The sequence below is a fragment of the Ascaphus truei genome, chromosome 1 (assembly GCF_040206685.1).
Source record: "Ascaphus truei isolate aAscTru1 chromosome 1, aAscTru1.hap1, whole genome shotgun sequence".
NCBI classification, from domain to species: domain Eukaryota; kingdom Metazoa; phylum Chordata; class Amphibia; order Anura; family Ascaphidae; genus Ascaphus; species Ascaphus truei.
This window is the reverse complement of record NC_134483.1, coordinates 248,707,842-248,723,266: the sequence shown is the minus strand read 5'-3', so window position 1 is coordinate 248,723,266 and position 15,425 is coordinate 248,707,842. Positions and strand designations below refer to the sequence as shown.

At 37.5% G+C, this 15,425-nt stretch overlaps 1 protein-coding gene across 1 annotated transcript in view; it reads left to right on the top strand.

Moving 5' to 3' along the window:
* FBXO10 (F-box protein 10) overlaps positions 1–15,139 on the top strand; it is a 230,830-nt gene extending 215,691 nt beyond the window's left edge. Inside the window, 3 exon segments of the mRNA XM_075602769.1 lie at positions 5,922–6,232; positions 10,197–10,378; positions 13,888–15,139. Coding sequence (XP_075458884.1) covers positions 5,922–6,232; positions 10,197–10,378; positions 13,888–14,065 — 671 coding nt within the window. The 3' untranslated portion in view covers positions 14,066–15,139.
* Positions 15,140–15,425: the final 286 nt, after the last annotated feature.

Genomic DNA, 15,425 nt, shown 5'->3' with positions numbered 1-15,425 from the left:
TTTTCGCCAGAGATGGAGGCGCTGCACCACCACCACTAAAGATGAAGGCATATACCCCAGAAGCCTGGTCCTGTCATCCCCCACACCAACGCGGGAGACTCAGGCCCTCCTGTTCCAAGCAGGTATGCACCACCATAGTACATGTAGCCAGCCCTCACTACACCCTAGAGGTCCAATCTGCGACTGGGGGGGGGGGGGGGGGGACATGGGTTACATGTATATGTCTAAATTGGAGATTAGATATGTTTTTAAGTGTGTTTTATATGTCTGTATATTCTTTATATGTATATTATAATATGATGCCCTATTCAGGTGCTCCTCGCCTATTAGATAATCACATTTGAGAATCAGCTGGTCCAACAAGGAGTTACTCTATAACAAGCCACTGTTTATCCTGACAGATCACTCTTTGACAAAGCGCCCTGCGCGTGAAACGCGCTAGAGGATTTGTCAGGACTTTATCTACATGTTTTTTTAACGTAATACATTTTTGAACGGTCAATTGTCCCATGTTACACATTTTTTTGGCTGTGCTCAGGTTCCTGTTTTGGACTGTGTTCTATTCTAAAAAAGAGACAATAACATAAAAAATATATATCAAATTGATATGGTAAAAAATGGGTACGAGTAATATAATGCACAATGCTCTAGAATGAAAGAAAACATAGTTAGATACAATGTAACAAAAGATAATTGCTTACAATTAATATCAACCTTTAAAGAGCTTAGGAGGAATTTATGAAAATCAATATGATAGGCTGGACTAATACAATAAAAAATATTAATCAAATATGAAATAATATGGTGACAAGGGAAGAATGAATTAGAGCACAGAGTATAAGTTAATGCATAATACTCTTGAGTATTAAAAACATTTTATAATTAATAAAATAATTTTAAAAATATTCAAGTTTAACGTGGTAATAAATGATGAGGCTGAACATGGATAGGGTTAAAATATGGAATCTAACAAAATACAATGATTAAAATAATGACCAAATGTCAATCTCTTCATTTAACCCCAATGGAGCCAGGTTTGTATTTTGTAGATCCATAGGCTTTCTTGTTTTGATAGAGATTTAGCTCTTTCACCTCCTCGTCTCCCCAATGGTTTGATTTGGATGCCTATGTATTTGAGTTGAGAAGGATCACTATTATGTTTTTATTTGAAGTGTCTTGACACAATGTGTTTGTCAAAACCAAGCCTGATGTTCCTAGCATGCTCTAGGATTCTAGTTTTTAAATATCTCTTTGTGCGACCGATATATTGGTATCCGCACGGACATTGTAAGAGATAAACCACGTACAGTAGGTGGATTTACATGAAATACAATCCTTTACCAAATATTGTTCTTTTGTGGTATTTGAGCTGAAAGTTTTTCTCTCTGGATCTAACATTACACAGGCCTTGCATTTTTCACAACTAAAATTACCTGATGGATTTTTAGCCATCCAAGAGGCCCCCTCAGTTGACTTGGGCATAGGCCCTATATCACTTGGTGCCAACTGATTTTTTTAAGTTTTTGGCCATACGGAAAATAAAACTTGGTCCTGGTTCTAAAAATGGGCCTATGATAGGATCATTGGAAAGGATGTTCCAACTTTAATTCACTATCTGTTGTATGGTGTTGCTGACAGAATTAAATTTAGTAATAAAAAGAACCTTAACAATTTTATCTGTACCTTCTGAAAAAGTATGTTTTTTTCTTAACGTTTTGCCATAATAGTGAATCTTTTTCCATATTGTTAACCTTCCTCAAAGATTCAATCAGATTATCCTTGTTATAATCTCTCTGAATGAATTTGTCAAATAAAATAACTGACTGTGCCTCAAAATCTAGTGTAGATGAGCAGGGGGTCTCCGAAGCAAATGGAAATATTACTGTGTGCTCATTTGCATGTCTTAGAGGTCTGCAACCATGCCTTTCCCCATTATCGCCCAGCATACAATGCTTCCGCTGCAGCAAGGGATTCTGGGAAATTACATGCAAATGAGCACACAGTGTCACCTTTTGCTTCAAATGACATGGACCCTTATAAGCTTATGCTTGCTGCATTGCACCGCTTTTCAGCACAGCCTGGGTCAAGATGCATAGCCAGTAAACCTACCCAAAGACTGCAGTTTCGACCTTTTGGGTCTCATCAGTGTGAGGCTGGTTATACTGGCTTTGCAATTTTTTTTTACATACATACATAAATACACACACACACACACACACACACATCTTTATATACACAATTGTGGACACGTTGTTTTAATATTTAGTTATTCATGTTTTGTTAGAGGCGTATATTTGGTAAATATAATGCCAACAAAGTGCACTAGTGTGATCACTTCGCAATCTCCTTCGTTTCAATTGATACTCAGTAGTTTTATTTGGCATCTTGGTTTCGTCTACGTTTTAATGTTTAGTTGATAGAATATAAGCGCAATCAGTTACTTAATTAAAAATAAAGTGCATAAATATGTCACACAAGTGAAAGGAACAATGGTGATATATGATAAAAAATAATATAAAATACAACCCTTCGTTAGAGATGCTGCTCAGAGAACAAGTGATTTTTTTCCCAACATGAAACGGTAATGGAATAGGAGGTCCTGAGCGCAGACTCTCAGGGTATGTGAAAACAAAATGAGAGAAATATAGTGCAATATGTACAGCATGAACTATAGGATAGTATCAAACATAGGGGAGGGTAAAATGCCCACTGACATGCTACTAGATATTATCAGGCATTTCTGGATATAATATAAGAGGGATACGTATTCCAAATCTTCTTCCCAGTATCAAAACCATCAGATGGGACACTGCATATATTAGATAGAAGAAGAAACAAACACAGTGCAATATCGTTTTTATAAAATTATTAAAAGAAGGGTAAGTGAGTGGAAATGTACTCACATATACAGAGTCAAAGAACTAAACAGTAGGGAGACTCGCGCACTCAAGAGCCGGTCCTCCAGCTGTCAGCCGCACTGTTTGTACATAAATATTGCACTATATTTCTCTCATTTAGTTTTCACACACCCTGAGAGTCTGCGCTCTGGATATCCTATTCCGTCACGGTTTAATGTTTGACTTCAAATTAATTATAAAATAAAAAATAATAAATCGGTAATTCAATTAAGTGCGATCCAGAAAAAAAGGTAGCATAGCAAATGATTAGAGACTGTATATGAAACATGTCAAGTATTTCTTATTATGCCTATTGCTATTATTAGTATCATATTTAATAAACGTGTCAATCAATTTTCTTACATTCACTGCAAAAGATGCACACTTGTGCATGAAGCCATGACACCGTTAACTACTCAAGTTGCTCCATGTGCTGTAAGTACTCCTAAACGGAAAAGCTGAGAAACATGCAATGACTAAGAAATGTTGATTCATCATAATTCTTTTAGACCCCTACTCAGTATGGTGTGATGTCATCGTCAACACGCTGGAGAAGATTTCAACCTCCATTCATTAAAATGAAGCATAGACAAAAACAGCTTGATGGCATGTGGAATAGGGACTTTGGACCCTTATTCATTTGAATGGAGCTGAGTTTTTCTCCAGCATTTAGAATTGACATGACAGCATATGGAATGGGGCCATAGCATCCATTGAGTTTAAAATGATTGGATTCACTGCTTTCGGGTGCTTTAAGAATGCAAGTATACAGGAATATGTGTTTGGGAAACTTCTTGACTTGGTAGCCACTAAATTCTGTATCCCAAGTCGGTCAGTTCTATCGTCTATGATACTGTATGTTGTGCAGATTTAAGGGCAAAATTGTAGTCTCCGATATTTGATCTGCTGCCTGTGGCTTGGACTCATTTTTTCATTTGTTATTTTTGTAACTGTCTACAATTACAATTTCCCGCTAAGAGCTGTATTTTTCTTAGTCTATTATTCTCCTCTTTTATATGCGCTCCCCTCTCCCCCCTCCCCCACCACATCTGCTTGCATCCATGTTTAAAAGTTGACATGTAAGAGATACAAAAGGACAGAGTAATAAGCCTACTGAACAATTGATGAACAACACTGATGAACACGGAGGCATGTAATTGTACATCAGAAGACAAAGACTAAGTAATTTCAAGTGTAACACAAGAGATAAAAGCTTTTGTTAACAAAATGTTACAAACACAGCATAAACAATACCAATCCATTTAAAACGCAGATAGCCAGCATTTGTTTGGATACAGAGCTAAGTCATACTAGTGACTACTGATTTTACAGCTGTCAAAACTGACAAATATGTCACATAAGGACAGTATACAGTATGCTAAATTATAATTGCATGTTTGAGAACATCTATAACAAGTAACTTGTTAAGTATGACAATATAATTCTGCATAATCCCTTTGCTGCTGGATGGAGGTAGTAGTAATAATAAAAATAACATTATTTATATAGCACTTTAGAAAAAGATAGATAAAGGGGAAATGAATAAAACATTTAAGGTTATAAAAGAGACCAAACACAAGGAAAGATACAATACAGGATTGCACGGTAATGTAGCTATTAAAGAGGACATATACATATAGTCTTGTGTCTGGGTAATGTGTGTGTGTGTGTGTGTGTGTGTGTGTGTGTGTGTGTGTGTGTGTGTGTGTGTGTGTGTGTGTGTGTGTGTGTGTGTGTGTGTGTGTGTGTGTGTGTGTGTGTGTGTGTGTGTGTGTGTGTATATATATATATATATATATATATATACAGTTGTGTGAAAAAGAAAGTACACCCTCTTTGAATTCTATGGTTTTACATATAGTATCAGGACATAATAACAATCACCTGTTCCTTAGCAAGTTTTAAAATTAGGTAAATACAACCTCAGATGAACAACAACAAATGATATATTACACTGTGTCATGATTTATTTAACAAAAATAAAAACAAAATGGAGAAGCCATGTGTGAAAAACTAAGTATACCTTATGATTCAATAGCTTGTAGAACCACCTTTAGCAGCAATAACTTTAAGTAATCGTTTTCTGTATGACTTTATCAGTCTCTCACATCGTTGTGGAGGAATTTTGGCCCACTCTTCTTTACAACGTTGCTTCAGTTCATTGAGGTTTGTGGGCATTTGTTTATGCACAGCTCTCTTAAGGTCCAGCCACAGCATTTCAATCGGGTTGAGGTCTAGACTTTGACTGGGCCATTGTAACACCTTGATTCTTTTCTTTTTCAGCCATTCTGTTGTAGATTTGCTGGTGTGCTTGGGATCATTGTCCTGTTGCATGACCCAATTTCGGCCAAGCTTTAGCTGTCGGACAGATTGCCTCACATTTGACTCTAGAATACTTTGGGCTACAGAGTAGTTCATGGTCGACTCAATGACTGAAAGGTTCCCAAGTCCCGTGGCTGCAAAACAAGCCCAAATCATCACCCCTCCACCACTGTGCTTGACAGTTGGTATGATGTGTTTGTGCTGATATGCTGTGTTTGGTTTTCGCCAAATGTGGCGCTGTGCATTATGGCCAAACATCTCCACTTTGGTCTCGTCTGTCCAAAGGACATTGTTCCAGAAGTCTTGTGGTTTGTTCAGATGCAACTTTGCAAACCTAAGCCGTGCTGCCATGTTCTTTTTAGAGAGAAGAGGCTTTCTCCTGGCAACCCTTCCAAACAAACCATACTTGTTCAGTCTTTTTCTAATTGTACTATCATGAACTTTAACATTTAACATGCTAACTGGTGTCAAGAACATAAGAGCTGCCAATACTGGGGCAGACCAAATGATTCAGTAAGCCCAATATCCTGTCTCCAACAGTGGCAAATAGCGGAAGCTTCTCCAGAGTGCATCATAGAGCACTTCCTGCCACCACATGTGTCCATCCTGCTTGTAGCTATTTATGAATAGATCTGGTCATCTTTTAAAGCTGGTAATGTTGTAATATTTCCAGGAATAGATTTATTTATTGTCTTGTTTCAGCTACTGGATTGTACATTAAGAGCAGTGAAGCACTGAACATCATGTCTAACGCCATCCATGCCAACCAAGATAGTGGGGTGGCCGTATTTCAGAGCACTCAACTAACCCGCATCGGGAACAACAGCATCTCATGCAACAGACTGAGTGGTGTCCATATTGAGTCAGGATGCAGAGTGGAGCTGCGGGGCAATGGCATCTATGATAACAGAAGCCATGGCATCACCTCCAAGGGGGATGGGATCATCATTGAGAATGACGTCATTGGAAACCGTGGATGTGGACTACAGTTAATACAGACAGCAGACATGAAGGTATGAGAGTGTTGCTGTAAACAAAAGGACATGTCAGTACATGTGTCGTTTGTTTGAAATTGAAGGGAAATTTGAAGTTCCAAAGCAGATACAGTATTTCTCCGAATAAGTGTAGATGTAGGTTTTGATACTTTAATAGACACAAATGAGCATTTCATAGAGGAGATAAAATTGTATAGCGCTTTTGAAGAGATGGCCTCTTCTTCATATGGTGATTGTGGGGGAATGAACCCCGTATTGTCCGGTGCTTCCAATGATCCACAAGTAAATCTGGGTGTATATAAGCAATGTCTGACTTTTTCGTGTGAGAACAAGAATGGCCGCTACACAGACATGAAGATCCTGTGTGAGGGGACCGGCAACAAAAGCAGCATACGGCAAGATAAGGAATAAAACCTGGGTGGGGGGCTGTTGCACAGGGAAAGGTATAGAGACAGGGAAAGAGGCAACCATGAGCTACCCCTCCCGTGTACTCACGATGCTGTCACCTGCTGCCCTGAACCAACCCGGTGTGTTCACTGCCTCTGCCTGGCCGGTCCCGTCTCCTCGGGCGTCGCGCTGGTATGTGACGTCATCCCCGAGGGCCAACAGCTATGCTGTGGTTGATTGAAGCCTGCACTGCCAAATCAGCGATCCTGGGTAGCCCTGGAACGAATACGAGGGGCGGATCCAAGCGCAGTCATCAGGAAGGGGAAGTGAAGACCAGCTCCCAGCTCCGTGTAGTAGCCTGCGTGCTCCACCAAGGATTTGCAATAAAGATTTTTTGTAGTGTATAGGTGGTCACTGCAACAGGAACTCAGCCGCAAACGTGAACAGTTAAAATCAGCTTTATTAAACTAGATGCTGCGCATCACAGAGATCACTCTGACGCGTTTCGTTCCTGTATGGAACTTCTTCATATGTACTGTAATAAGACATTACTCTTAAAGAGGAGACCATTGGGATTCTGAAAGCTCTGTACACTATTATTTCCATATAGTGCAACAGAGTTTTTTATGAAAATAATATGGATAAATAAATAGCAATCTCACTTATGTTTCCGGTGAGTAATCAAGGATTTTTGGTTATCTGGGGGACCACCTCATATACAGGTTTCAATGGTGTTATCCGTCAGTGTACAGTCATGCAGGGAGATGGGGGAAGGAGGATCTCGTGAAAAATGGAGGACACAGACATAGTGCAATATTGCTTTATAACAAAAAAATAAATATAAAATGTATACACTCTCAAATATAAAATGGATTCAGGCATTGGGGCCACCCACGGTCAGACAGTGGCATAAAGCAGCACTTCCTCCTTCTCTGGTACTCCACCCGCGGCGGCCGTCCACAATGGAGTTTTTCAGGAAGAAGGAACCTATTCTTTAGCAGGATGTCACCAGAGTACACAAAGAGTCTGATAGTCCTTTTGTAGTATGTGCAGTCCACCCTACACATTTCGCTCGAAATCGGAGCTTCCTCAGGGGTTTTAATATCTCTTTCCTCCATTCCTTCCTTTTATACATGTAATTTTCAAATTCCCTGCCATTGCCAAATGGGGGCGTGACATCATCACATTGGCCGACGTTGTTGGTGTCTCGGTGCGTGATGCGTGTCAGTAACGTCACAACGAGCCACATGTGCTCACATAAAGATATGGCAAAATTGTGGTGCAACACAGCGCGACAAAAGTCTATACAAGCACAGAAATCAGCACCGGGCTAAATGACTACTTACTGTACACAGCACACAAGTGTAAAGTCTGTGCCAAAGGTAAACATCTCAATTCATATTATAAAAAGTTATTCTGTAGAAACACATTTAAAAAAACATTTAAATGTTCCTCAAGTTCCGTAGTTCCTCAAAATTGCAAGTACCCATCTTTTATAGTCTACTGACTGAAGGACATATGAATTACACTAAAAAGGCATTTATATCAAAATCAAAAGGTTTTAACATTGATTTTTGTCATACTTACAACATCTTTTATAGTGACATTTAGTTATTTTATCCTAATTTAATAGCAACTGTCGATTCAATTTATATGAAGCGGATTTAAAAGCTACATCCATCTATTATATTTTTATCATTTGGCCTTTTTAAACCATAACCAATTTGAATAAAAATATGTACGGTTATTTCAAATATTGTTTTTAAAAGTATTGATTTAAATTAAGAACAAAAGGTTATTTCAAATACTGTTTTTAAAGGTACTAAATAAATAAAACGAGAACTAAACTTTTATCAGGATTCTTATATGGATCCATTTTAGAAATAATGTTAAAGGTTTTTTTATGAGTCTTTTGTAATGATTTTCCAAAAGAAACCCTTTTGGAATTATTAATAAGCATCCCACTAGATTTATCCTCTGATTACAGTTCACTGATTTTATAATAGAATACCTTTGATAGTACAACAAAAAAGTATTATCTGTTTGTATATTTCTTTGCCCAGTCTAATGTGTCTTGAACTTAAAATTGGGCATGATTATCAGATATATAATAGGATCTATATCTGCATTTTCTAATTTTGTCTCTCCATTTATCAATATAGATTATATTTTTCAACCACAATCATTTTATCATGTGGTTTTTTATAAAAAAAATGTTTTTTTTAAATGTGTTTCTTCAGAATACCTTTTTATAATATAAATTGTGATGTTTATAGAATACATTTGGCACAGACTTAACAATTATGTGCTGTGTAGGCAGTCATTTAGCCCTGTGCTGATTTCTGTGCTTGTATAGACTTTTGTTGCCATGGCTCTGGTGTGAGCATGCGCAGTGACATCAGTGATACGCACGCGATGATGTCACTGACCCGCATCACTTTGTGTTGCACCACAGCTTTGCCATATCCTTGTGTGTGCATGCGCGGCTCGTCGTGACATCATTGGAATGCACAATGAGCGTGCGCAGTGACGTACTGACTCATCGCATGCCGAGACAACAGCAACGTTGGCAAACGTGATGACGTCACGCCCCCATCCGGCATTGGCGGGGAATTTGAAAATTACATGTACAAAAGGAAGGGATATCAAAATCCCTGAAGAAGCTCCAATGTCGAGTGAAACGCGTAGGGGTGGACAGCACATACTACAAAAGGACTATCAGGCTCTTTGTGTACTCTGGTGACATCCTGCTACAGAATAGGTTCCTTCTTCCTGCAAAACTCCATTGTGGACGGCCGCCGCGGGTGGAGTATCCAGAGAAGGAGGAAGTGCTGCTTTATGCCACTGTCTGACCCTGGGTGGCCCCAATGCCCGAATCCATTTTATGCTTGTGAGTGTATACATTTTATATTTATTCTTCTGTTATAAAGCAATATTGCACTATGTCTGTGTCCTCCATTTTCCACATATGGGATCTTCCTTCCCCCATCTCCCTGCATGACTGTATGCTGACGGACAACACCATTGAAACCTTTATCTGACGTGGTGACACCAGATAACCAAAAAGCCTTCATTACTCACCGGAAACGTGAGTGAGATTGCTATTTATTTATCCATATTATTTTCATCAAAAACTCTGTTGCACTATATGTGTGTAAGTCTTCTCTTTTTATATATTCCTGCATGTGAGTGTGCTCCTGATCCCCTACCTCGACATCTCTCTTTGGACTTGGACTGAGTCCTTTAAGGAGCAACACCCTTTCAGAGGACTGCATACTATTTTTCTTATTTTCTATTCATGTTTACAAGCGTGATCACTTGATAATATAATACCGGATTTGCGCTTGTTCCTTTGTTCTCACGCAACTATTTCCATCTGACTCGAGTATTACAGTATTTATTTGTATCATATAACCTATATAGTGCTATCCATCTGTCTCCGTACAAAAGTCCAAAACTTTGAAATGTTATCTATGTTGTTCTAAAATTTCCCCATCAAGTCACATTCCATTTATAAGCAGCATAAAAAATATAATAATAAACATTGTCTGAAGTATTTTTAGCCTCTGACAATTTGCCTATGGTTTTTTTCCAGGTAACCAGAAACAGGATCCAGTCAGTTCATGACTATAGCATAGCGCTTCTTGACCAAACCAAAGGACTTGTACAAGAGAACATCATATTTCAAGGGAAATCCGGAAAAAACATTCTGCAGCAGGTATCCAACAGTGAAGACTGTATTGTCCAACACAACAAGTTACTTACCTTTAAGAAAAAGTAAGCACGAGTGAATTGTTTTTTATTTATATTGTTAGGGTCACTATCTTGATTTCAGTAGATATATTTACAAAGTGATCAAGAGATGATCAAAAAAGATGCCCATTTATTGCACTCTGCCTAATTGTCATGGTTTTCAGGACACAGCAATATGCGTCAACCACTATGCATATCAAATGCAAACACCAGGGAGGGTAATAACAAAATAATAAAATTTTATTTAAACTCTTCTATGCTATAATAAAAATATATTAAAAAACGTGGTATGCCTATTATTTACACAGTGTATATCAAATCATGTATACAGAACCTCATAAATGTAGTTAGATATCACCTGTATATAAACCATTTTCTGTCATTGGTATCAGGTTACAGTCTTGTACATAAAACAGAGTGAAATGTATACTCGAACTGAGGTCAAGGGAAAATACCCACAACTGAGCTTATATATTGGAAAATGAGTATGGTCAGGTTTTTATTACTTGTGCCTTCACTGCTTGGTGTAGTGTTATACTTGTAGCAGTTCAGGGTATATGTAACCTCAGATGAATGTTCCACAAGTAGCTGATCATACACATTTAACCCAAATAGTAACACTGTTGTTGCTATTTGTTATGTCAAAATAGCTGTTATAAGTAGTTGCTAGTATATAGCTCAATCAAGCAAGAAGTTATAACATTCGCATAAGAGGTTAATTCTCTCTATTGCAGGGTATATCCACACACGCTTGCTATTTACCAAAAAATAAAGAGTGTACAATAACACAATATCGTTTTAGCAGTAGTTCAGAGTGTGTATTGACCACAAATCAATGTAAAAGTAATAATTCACACACATTAAACCCGAAGGTAATAGCCGCTATTGGGGCTATTTTGGCATAAACATAGCCATCATACATAAGCATTAATATATTGATCCAATCCGCAAGTCATATATAGCGGCTGCACAAGGGGTTAATTCCCTATTAGCATGTATAAGCCTTAGTTCTCTGATCGTGACTGAGGCCAGCCGTGCATGTATATAAGGGTAAGTGTGGATCAATACAACCGTGTTTCTGTCTAGATATCTAACTACATTTCTGAGGTTCTGTATACTGTACATGATTTGATATACACTGTGTAAATAATAGGCATACCACGTTTTTTTAATATATTTTTATTATACATAGAAGAGTTTAAATAAAAAAAATTATTTTGTTATTACCCTCCCTGGTGTTTGCATTTGATATGCATAGTGGTTGACGCATATTGCTGTGTCCTGAAAACCATGACAATTAGGCAGAGTGCAATAAATGGGCATCTTTTTTGATCATCTCTTGATAACTTTGTAAACATATCCCCTATGCACCGCCATCCCTTTACACACTAACGAATATTAAGGCAGAGCTGTGATGACCCCCTCCCTACTCTGTTTCAGTAGATATAGGAAGAAACTGTGTACATAAAAATGAGATTATTTATTTGCCATAGTAAATTTAGTGTTCAAATAAAGCATTACAATTCCAATAATATGTAAAGAATATAATACATTTACATTATGTTTATGTAAATGGAGAAATGAAATGCCGCTGCTTGACCATAACAATGAAAAAGGTGACGAAAAAAATGATTGCAATTAAATAAAAGTAGAAAAAGAAATTGTTTAATGATGTGTATTCTGCCCATTTCCTCTAATCCATGGAGATCCAATCAGTCTGAGGTTTTGCAGATTTCCGCTACTCTATTTGGGTTCCCTTGGACATAAACTTTTCATACTTAAAGTCCTATTCTATTTATGTACCCTCACTCCTCTGCCTGAATACTATCGCATGCATCCGCTAACTGTACAGTAAATAGGTATTTCTTCTGATCTCACTGATAATATATGTTGAGAAAGGCAATAGTTTGTTGGTAAAGATGTTACCACATAATAGAAGATGCCAGTTTTTCATACCAATGTGGTCCCTGTTGACTTTCACTGGGTAGGCAAAGCTGTGATGACCTGATATCATGGGTGGTACTGAATACTGGCTAACCTTTTTTAATTATAATTGTGGCTCCCAGATTTTTATTTGAAAAATATATATTTACTTTTTCTATTTTGTTTCTGAAAACAATTCCCTAATTCCAAGGTTGGTCAATATGAAGTTTAGTTACCTAACACAATCTTTTATATAAGCCCTCGTTAAACATGACATGTAATGATAGCATAGTTAATATTGAACTGTTTACTAAAGAATGCTTTTAAAAAGGCTTTCTTAGCGTACTTGAAAATAAAAAATTCACCTTAACCAATTCTGAAAAAAATGAGGGAAAATCCCCAATTGGTGCTTACAACAACATACTACTGTAGAGTTTTGGGGAGTATAAATAAAGACTATTTCGCTTGGAATTGCAATTAAACAATAAGCAGATTGACCAAAGGACTCTTTGATAAAGCGCCACTCAGCGGGAAATGAGTTTGCTATTATGCCAATTAAATAGTTACATTTTACTCAATCGCCTCCAGCCAATCCTTTTTTGCTGTGATTCGTTTTCACTCGATTTGCTTACCTCAACCAATCTTACCTGGAAAATACTACATTGTAATGAAGACAAAATAATAATAATAAACTGACTGCTCATTCTGAACTTGCAGTTTATATGTGTGTGTGTGTGTGTGTGTGTGTGTGTATATGTACTGTATGTATATGTATTTACACCATTTCTAATCCAGGCGGAGGTCCAAAAATTATTTTCTCTCCCTGCTCTCATGGAAGTGGCTTGTGAGCAAATCAATACCGGTGACATTTATAACTCTGAACGAACCAGTGGTATATATGTGAAAGACAAGATTAGGGCACATCATTATGACATCACCAGTATTGATTGGCACATCTACAAGAATATTGCCGGTAGCCATTTTAACAGATCGAAAACCAGTGGTAAAGAAAAATCAGATGAGGTGGGATATAGCAGCTTTCATATGTTTTATACAACAAGATCCCAGAGCTTAAGCTACGTAGCTATGTAGTAGATGACTTTACCCTTGATTTACGCAGTTGCGGTGTGTGCGTGTGTAGTACTATACCATCTTACTCTTACAATGTCTCTTCCAGATGTATATATGTCAAGTATGCCAAAAAATAGCTGCCACAAAGAGACGACCTTTTGTCAAAATGTAACTGGAAACATTTTTGGCAACAATAGATGTTAGCTGTCAAATATTAGTGGCTTTGATGCTGTTGCTTTACGTGGTCTGTGGCATTTTTCTCCTTCACTCTCACTCGTGGAATGAAAAACTGGTATTTCCCCATGTAATGTACTGTAGGTAGTAGATGCAGTGGATGTTGCATTTCTTTGGCTTGGGTGCTCATAAAACTGTACAGACTGACATCTTTAGTATATACAGTAAGTTTTATTTTCTAATGTTTTTTACGTGATGTGGGCTCCAGAACAAATACTGTATTTGTATGTCACTAAGTGCAAATAAAACCTTCTATTTATCAAGGAAAATTTATACAATAATGTTTTTTACTTTGTCATTTTCAGGTCAGATGTAACATGGAAATTGGAGAATCCTCCTGCCAGACCATACATTGAAGGATGTACAAGAGGAGTCTCTAGCACTCAAAGTAGTCAAAGGGTTGCAACAGTGACAACCAGAATAGCTGCAAGAGTGGAAGGACGCTGCCACAACAATGGGAGTATCTTCTGTACAATCCTTTGACTGCAGGATAATATTGAAACTATTCCACTAAACATTAGAAAAGTTCTAATCATCTTCTGTTTGGAGGATGTTGACATGTATGTATGACCAGTGTGAAATGGACACCGTGCTTCATGGAGGAGATGAGGTCCCACCAAAGTACAGATTTCAAGCTATATCAGACAATGACCAGCACCCTCAATAGCTTTGTACAATTCCTTTTCTCTCATCTGTGGTTAAAACTGGAGGGTGTATGTTCTCATCAATGTGTGTAGGACAAAACATGAAGGTGCCCGTATGACTATACTTCTTCACTCACTGACAGGAGTAAGCATTATATTATATTTCTTTAGTTTGGCAATTTGTGCCATGACAAGGAGAGATGCATCTTCTAGAGCACCAATTAAATATTTGTGATGAAACTTGGCCAGGAGTATTTTTTTGTTGATGTTTTTAAACATGGTAATGACTTCAAATTGGTTTATTCTGAAGGTATCAATACATTTCTTTTTTTTAATTTTAGTTTAACTTTTTTTTTTTTTTTAATCTGGAATGCTTCCTCTTTATGTAATGAAGGAGCTTGCAGTGGGGTTAAGGCAGCATTATAGTCTCAGTGAAAATGGTTAGGTTATCCTAAAAGTAAAAAGCTACTTCTCTGTAAACAGCAAAAGCCCAAAAACTAGTACTGTAACACCTCCAATTTTCATCACTGCAGATCTTACCTCCAACCTATAATGCCCTGTAGCCCGGTATACTGTAATTGAGCATCAGGATTTTTTCAACTTAATACAAAACAGCAGATGTAACAAATTCTCAGTCATGGTGTCTGCTTTAAAGTGTGTATTCTTTAAGAAATAGGTACAGTATATTTACTGAGTGTTATGCCATAAGACCCCTTACAGCCCATTCAATGTAATGTGCCACAAGATGTTTTCTGGCATAACACCACTTCGTAAATATGGGCCACAGTCTGGGCTATATTTACCAAGCCGTGCTATGCCATAAGGCACCATTCACTTGAATGAGCCCGTAAGGCGTCTTTTGTCGCTGGATATTGTCTTATGGGATAGCACCGTTTAGTAAATGACATTTAAAGGAATTAAAAAAAAAAACACAAGAATTCTTACAGTGTATATTTTTGAAGGCATGTTAATGTTCCACATCGAGAGAGTAGAGAGAACAACTCTCTAGTCTCCCTGTGTGTTATATTTATCTAGCTTCTCTCTAAACATAATCCTAGGTAGCACTCTAATTTCCTTTTACAGTCTGAGCGAGTTTGTCCAATGTTACAATTCCAAATGATATTCGTTACTTGCTACGTTACTTTAATGTGCATCCAAATATGCAGGTAAAAAAATAAAGTTTTTCGCCAGTAATAGTT